At 32.8% G+C, this 7,661-nt stretch overlaps 1 protein-coding gene across 1 annotated transcript; it reads left to right on the plus strand.

Annotated features, from left to right (window-relative positions):
• The first annotated feature begins 1,405 nt into the window (after positions 1 to 1,405).
• On the plus strand, positions 1,406 to 7,220 carry LOC145326517 (uncharacterized). The gene is made up of 7 exons (XM_080169888.1): positions 1,406 to 1,459; positions 2,299 to 2,357; positions 2,929 to 3,042; positions 4,311 to 4,402; positions 5,198 to 5,231; positions 5,677 to 5,733; positions 7,085 to 7,220. The coding sequence occupies exons 1-7, from the start codon at positions 1,409 to 1,411 to the stop codon at positions 7,218 to 7,220; spliced, it is 543 nt and encodes a 180-aa protein (XP_080026014.1). The 5' UTR covers positions 1,406 to 1,408.
• The last annotated feature ends 441 nt before the right edge of the window (positions 7,221 to 7,661 follow it).

Below are 7,661 nucleotides of genomic sequence, written 5' to 3' on the forward strand. Positions count from 1 at the left end.
CCTATGCCCTCCCAAGTAAAATAGGTCCTAGAATAATAGTAGTCCCCACCCCTTAAGTTTTTCTTTTCTTTTCTTTGAAAACTAAAAATAAACTTGAAGGGGACTCAACAGGCACTTTGAGAGAATACGCTGAATTTTATTGCTAAAGATATCAGCAGGAGGCGTTTTTATTTTTTACGATTTCTCTGCGGGGGGGGGGGGTGGTGGTACCCTCCCTCCCCCTTAAAAAAAACCTTCCCAGGAGAAGTTACCCTGCAAAATTTATAATCGATAGGACAATTCTAATATGCCTAAATTATCGAAAAAAGATATCAGTTTCAGACGGACTGACCGACCCTAATTATAGAAAAGCTTCGCTTTTTAAAAATACACAATGCTTTAAGCTTATCTTTCCTCAGTCCGTATTTCTGTAACTCTGGACTTTTTTTAAAATGCAGCTGTATAAAGCCATCCTTTACTTTTATAAAAATTAACCATTACTGAAACATATATCTATAAGATTAAGTATATGTTTGATCATAAATACAGGAATTTTTAAAAACCTCTAATGCACCTAGATAGATACAGGGAGGGAAGTGACATTGGGCTGCTTATTACACTAGTCCCAAAAGTTCTATAATAACGTTTTCTTATTCGTTGGCGTAACAACTTTGGGGACTTTCATTAAATTCTGATTGGTTGGTTCTTTAATTTGAGTTTCCAAACATTTCAACTACTAATTGTAACTTCTAAAGGAGTATTTTGTGTATCATCATTGGGGACGTACATCAATTTATCGGCCAATGTTTTATCCCTTTACATCCCTGACATAGATATGTATAATTTTTTTCTGTGTGCGCTTTATTATCTTATCAAAATCTCATCTTTACAGTGTCTGACACACTGCAAAAATCTAAAAATTTTCTCTGTAAAAACTATAAATTTGATTTTCTTTAGAAAGGTAAATAAAGAATTAACCCTTCCGGGATGACAACCTATTTCTAAAAAAAAAAGCTTGGATAGATTAGGTTAGGTTAAATTGGAATTATTAAATTGAGTTAGGATTGTAGTATTGAACAACATTGGCTAATTTAAAGTTATGGCATTTAAAGTTAAAAAAAACCTATGATATTAATATCTAACTTGCAATTTTAACCCCTGAGGTAAAATATTAATATTCACGTTTTTTACAGTATCTTGCGAAATAATCTTATTAAATCAAAATTTAAATTTCTTTTTTTAATTAGTTATGTTTTAACTCTCATTTAGATTACTTCAAAATATAACAAAAATACTATAATAGAATTTAAATTGACACCAGACTGACAATGAGATATCAAAATATTTGTCTAATTTATATATTATATAAATTTAACTTTATGATAATTAGTTTTTAACTTTTAAGCTTTATTATTGTTTTAGATTTAAAATGAGATTTTGGACAATTTTATTATTAATCCTTTATATTTATAAATCAAAGGTATAGATAATTATCGCATCGTATTATAGACAGCTTTCCACGGATATTTTAATGATAAATTTAAACCAGTTATGTTAGCCACGAGGGGCCAAAGGCCTGGACTATCAAAACTGGTTGTTAATTTTATGATTTTATTTTAATATTCGTGGAATATTTCTGTAATACGAAGCTATTCATGCTTTTTCAGTATAGAGGGGAACCGGTTATAATCCAGAGGATAAGTATATGTTTCGAAGCCATTGAAAAACTAGTAGCTACAAATTTGAAATATAGATGGATTACCATGACAAATTAAATGTAAATGGACATACTTTCCCCTCTTAAATCTAGCGGGTACGCCCGTAGAGGCATTGGGTGGCATTTTAAAAATAGGTGGGAGGCTACCTTAAATTTTAGTTAGTGTGCTATTCTTATATGGAGGGGGGTTATTTCTTATGGGCTATTTCTCTTAAGAGGGTGAAGGTATCATCATCAAAAATAATTTATAAACTTTTCTAAAAGAAATTTTTCGGTACAGACAGACACACATCATATTACTTTTATGTGAGGAGAACGACGAAATTAGACATGCTACAATTATAACACATTTCCAAATGAAAAAAAGCAGGGCTCGACAGCCGCGTGACTTACCAAATTATAAATCAGCCAGTTTAAGGCCTCACTCAACCAAAGCAGATGCAGCCACCCTCAGCCGTCCATTAATTCAGATTAGACAAAAGAAACGAACCAACTGCAACCAAATGCGAGGATTCTAGAAATCAGCCACAGCCAGCCAAAGCTAAAATGGTGAATTCGTCCGGCTGTCTAATTCCTTTTTAAAATCTTTAATATATTTCTAGAGTTCAACTAGTGTTATGAAAAACATAAATGATGTTCTACAATTACCACATTGGCAAAAGTAAGTTTTTCAAAGCGAATGTTTTCTATAATTAGGGTAGGTCCGTCCGTTAATCTGACCGTAACGGTTAGCTATTTTCGTTTATTAGCCATGTTAGAATTGTCCTGTCAAATTTGCAAGATAAATCCCATAACAGTCAGTTACGATTTAGGAAGTGAAGCATCACTGTAATCGTTATCAGAAAATCCATTTAAAACATGATGATTTTTACCTTTTTTGACAACTATTTTTTATGTAATATAATTATCCGATTCCTAGGACAACAAGGTACAATATTATAAGCGACGCATCTCTAAACTCAAACCCTAAAAAAGTTTGTACTTTTAGTTTTACTGTATCCTGTATTTAAGCAATTATGATACAAATTTATTTACAATTTTGTTTGGACTTTTAACTTAACATTCTGACTATCAATTTCTGACTCTCTACAAGAGTTATTGTTCGTTTGTAAGGAAAGCTTTTTTATAATATTCAGTTCTGACACTTCACAAGAGTTAATGTTCGTCTGTCATACCGTTTCAGAGCTTCGCTTTTATGGATGTAGTCAATTGTCATACTTGTTTTTGAATAGGCCACTGGAGCGAAGCTTCCCTATAACCCCAGTTCTGTACAGCCTGTATGATTGGTTGGCCAGCATTAATCTCATCAACACTGACTCTTATGCCTTTCATCTTACTATTCCAAGGTAGGGTTTAATAGCAGAGATCTTAAGGGATAAGACAATGGCCAAAAAAATTATAATGTACAATAAACATCCCTAATGATGAAACACAAAGTTACCACTTCTGTAGATCACAATTAGTAATTGAAACGTTTGGACATTCAACTTAATGAGCAAGCAAATCAAAATTCAATAAAAGTCCCCAAAGTTAATCAGCCACTGAATAAGAAAGTGTTATTATAAAACTTTGAGGACTAGTGTAATAAACAGCCCGACGTTCTTTCTTCTTAGTTTAATAGGGACCAGAATATAAATAAGTAGCGCAGCAAACTATATAAACAAGAACAGCTATGTCCATGCAATTGCACAGGTAGTGCAGTAAAAAAAAGCCAATATATTTTGGTTAAAAAGGAACAGTAATTGTAAAGACGTATTAAATTAATTTGGCATTATTTGATATTATTATCTAATGGTTTTTTTAATTGTTCAATAAAACAATTAATACGAAGAATGAACATCAAAAAAGCGGATGCAATAATATACAAGTGAATGGACGTAACAAAGTAAAGAGTAGCTGTGCTTCAAATAAGGTTTAAATAAATTTTAGTTCCTTAAAAAAAATAGTAATTTATTCGCATAGATATCAGGAAGGGAGGGGACACTGGGCTGTTTATTACACTACTCCCCAAAGGTTTATAATAATGTTTTCTTTTTCGTTGACTTAATAATTTTAGGGACTTTTATTGATTTTTTTTGGTTGGTTCATTAAAAGGAGTGTCCAAACATTTCAACAACTAATTTTTATCTACAGAAGGTGTAATTTTGTGTAACGTCGTTGCGGATGTAAATCAATTTAATGGCCATTGTCTTATCCCTTTCGATTCCTGCATATATGTATATGTTATTTTGAAAGCTGTAATTAGATATTCAACCAGTGTGCAGTGTTTAAACATAACATTTCTAATTTGTAGGAAAGACCTGACCTATGGGTACAGCTATACTCCAACTGGCATTGTTAATCTATTATCCCCATTGTCTTATCCCTTTAGATCCCTGCAGATATATGTTATTTTAAAGGCTGTAATATACTTTTCAACTATTAAATTTTGTTTGGTTGGTTCACTAAGTATTGTGTCCAAACATTTCAACCATTAATTTTAATTTACAGACGGGATAATTTTTTGTATCATCGTTGAGGAAGTCTTATCCCTTTATATCCATGCAAAATATAGTATTTTGCAAGCTGTTATTTACTATTCAGGTAGTGTTTAAGCATAAAATCTAATTTTTAGGAAAGACCTGACCTATGGGTACAGGTATACTCCAACTGGTATTGTTAATCTATTGACCCCACTGGCAACTGCCCTACTATTAACCACTGCAGGTTAACATTTCACATTTTTACACGAAGCACTATAATGATTATCGTTATATACATTATTGGAGAATTTTTCTCCCCCAATTTTTTAAAGTTCTTTACTTTTTTCTTTCAACGTTTTTTTAAAAAAAATTTAAAAACAATAAAAACCTTGAAAAAAACCATTGAAAATAAAATCTGCATGGGAATCGCTAAAACCTCCTAATAAATGTAAACATGTAAAGAATAAAACATTGAAAACCTAATCTTCATGGTAATCGTTGAATCTTTCTCGTGCTTGTAAAATTTTTTTACTCGAGGATTTTACATTATCAATGTTTTTTGTTAGTATAGTAGAAACATAACCTATATAATTTTCATCAACTACTACTACTCTGAAATTCTGATGTAAATTAACCTGAACTTAACACAAGTATAATAAAATCCATTAGTAGCGAACTACACAAATTCAAAGTTGAGAATAAGGATAAGGTGATTTAAAGAGCAGTTATTTAAACTAAAAATATATCCATCGGAAAAAATCCCGAAACCTGTTACTTATAATACTTATAATGTATTTATATTTTTTAGCGTGAATGATAGACCGACAGATATACATCGTTCTACTTAGTATTACTAGCGGATTCCCCACTAGCCTCTAGTCCCCCCCCCCCCCTCCATGAAAATAGCTTATAACCACAGTACCAGTAGATATATTCCCTGAAGAGTAGAACCCAATCGGCTTCACACAGGCAGACAGACACGGTTTTATTTTGATAGATAGATAAATCCATTTTTTTGTTAAATAATTCCATTTTTTAGGATTATATTCGATGAGTGTAAATCCAAGTTACAGGTTACAATTCTAAAATAATTTTTTTTAAAAATAAGATATGTTTTGTGAAAATTTGAACCATTTCTAAATCATACACTCGAAATGTTCCAAAAATAAGACAAATTCTTCAAATTGATTAAAGGGATCTCCGTTTTATGATCTTGGAGAATGCCATAAGTGTTTGAATGGTTTTCTCGTATTCATTCGAACCCGATTAATATCCAATGGATTAGAACCGGTTCTCATCCATACGAAAAAGTTATATCTAGCATCGTATTATATCCTGTTTTCTATGAATATAATATAAAAATGCACCCTCAGCATCTCGGGGAAAAAAACTGGTTTTAATCTTATGTTTGTACATTTTTATATTCGTAGAAAACTGGATATGATACGATGCGAGAAATAACTATTAATTTTTAATATGATAAGCAATTTTATTAACTTTGTTTTATGTAAAACTCAGAGGATTAAAAAGAAATTCATTGAGGAAGACCCATCCAGAATATAGAAGTGATAACAGGTAACAAAAATAATAATACACATCTTTATTTCTTTTTCATGGTGGATTATTTTACCTGATGTAAAAAATACAAGTCAAAAGTTTCTTTTTCTTAGCAGAGAGAAAGGGGACACTAGTCCCCAAAGTATTACAATAACGTTTTCTTATTCGTTGACTTAACACCTTTGGGGACTTAATTTGATTGGTTGGTTTATTTAGTTGCGTGTTCAAACGTTTCAACCAGTAAATTTAATCTACAGAATGGATGATTTTGTGTATCATCATTGAGGATGTACACAGAGGCGTCCAAGCTTTTTATTTTGGGGGGGGTATTTACCCCCCAAAAATTATTTGGGGGGGGGGTAAATACCCCCTCCTAAAAACGTTTCGGGGGGGGGGGGGGTAATCGCCCCATTACCCCCCCACCCCTTGGACGTCTATGGATGTACAACCATTTATTGGCCATTGTCTTATCCCTTTATATCCTTGATTTCATAGTCAATATTGGAGGCTATTTTTGAAATATTTTAAAAATTTTTTGGTCCTATTGGCCTGATTCTTATTATGTAAGAGAGAGGTAATCATTATATATGTAGTCAATTATCTATAATACAAAGTAGCTTGATGTCTGTCCGTCCCTTAAGATCTCGGTAACTACTGAACTACTCTTCAGGGAATATACCTACTGGTCCTGTGGTGGTTTTAGGCTTTTTTCTTGGGAGGTGGGACACCCCCAACCCCCCCGAAAACTAAAAATAAACAAGCCCCAAAAATTTTTTTTACATTTTTTTGGTAAAATCTCAGTAACTGCTGATCAAATTGGGCTCTACCCTTCTGGGAATATACCTACTGGTCCTCTGGTAGTTTTAAGCTATTTTCTTGAGGTGTGGGACACCCCAACCCTCCAAAATTTCAGCCAATCACAGCGCGGCATTTCATAAAATGCTGTGCTCTTATTGGTGGAAAGTTGGCTCACCCCGATCTGGCTCACCACTAAAATGATTTTAAGCTCCAGCTCTAGACATCTACATGGTTCTATCTTGGGGACCGTTTTGGTCAGCTAGCAAATTCTTTCTGTTCTTTTGTAGCGACTTGGCTGTGTTAATATTTACGACATCATTGGCTGATATGCAAAGAACCAATTGAAAGTCTGCACGGGGTCCACGGGGTGAGGACATACAGTTTTAACTTTCCCCTCTTTTGTTTTGCTTTAATGCCATATTGACGACAACCTTAATTAAAATTTTATGCCCACATTTGTCAGGGTTTGTATAAAGTCTGACATTAAATCAAACAGTCTGTACTTCAAAAGAAGAAAAAAATCTAATCGTAGATAAGCTATGCTGATAACTATTACCAAACCTGATCTTAGGCTTGAAGAGAACTTAGCTGAAGATGGGTTTCATGGTGTAAATGATTACAAGCAAGTGGATGATTTTCGGCCAATGGACGATTATGACCTACAGGAAATTATTCTCAATTGTAGTACATATCTAAACTACGATTAAATTTAGTTTAGGTTGACTTTTCTCAGTCAGTAATACTTAAGTTGGATTTGTGTATTTAAAAACAAGGATGACAACATCCATAAAAGCGAAGCACTGAAACGGTAGGACAAACGGACATTAACACTTGTATAGTATCTGAACTGAATCTAATCAGAATTTAAAAGTATAAGAGCCGAAGCAAAATTGTAAGTAAATTTGTTGAAAAACTGCTTAAAGCAGGATAATGTTTATGGACATACTTACATTTTTGGACTTGATTATAGAGTTGCTTCGCTTATAATATTGTTCTTTGTTGTTCCAGGAATCAATATACCAAAAATCAGATCAAACGGATGATTAGAACACTTGAAAATTTGTTGTTAAAAAAGTAGAAAAATCAACATGTTTAAAATGGACGTACAGACATTCTGGTAATGATTATAGAGTTGCTACGCTTTCTAA

The sequence above is a fragment of the Acartia tonsa genome, chromosome 8, assembly GCF_053477335.1.
Source record: "Acartia tonsa isolate MP-2025a chromosome 8, ASM5347733v1, whole genome shotgun sequence".
In the NCBI taxonomy this organism is placed as follows: Eukaryota; Metazoa; Arthropoda; class Copepoda; order Calanoida; family Acartiidae; genus Acartia; species Acartia tonsa.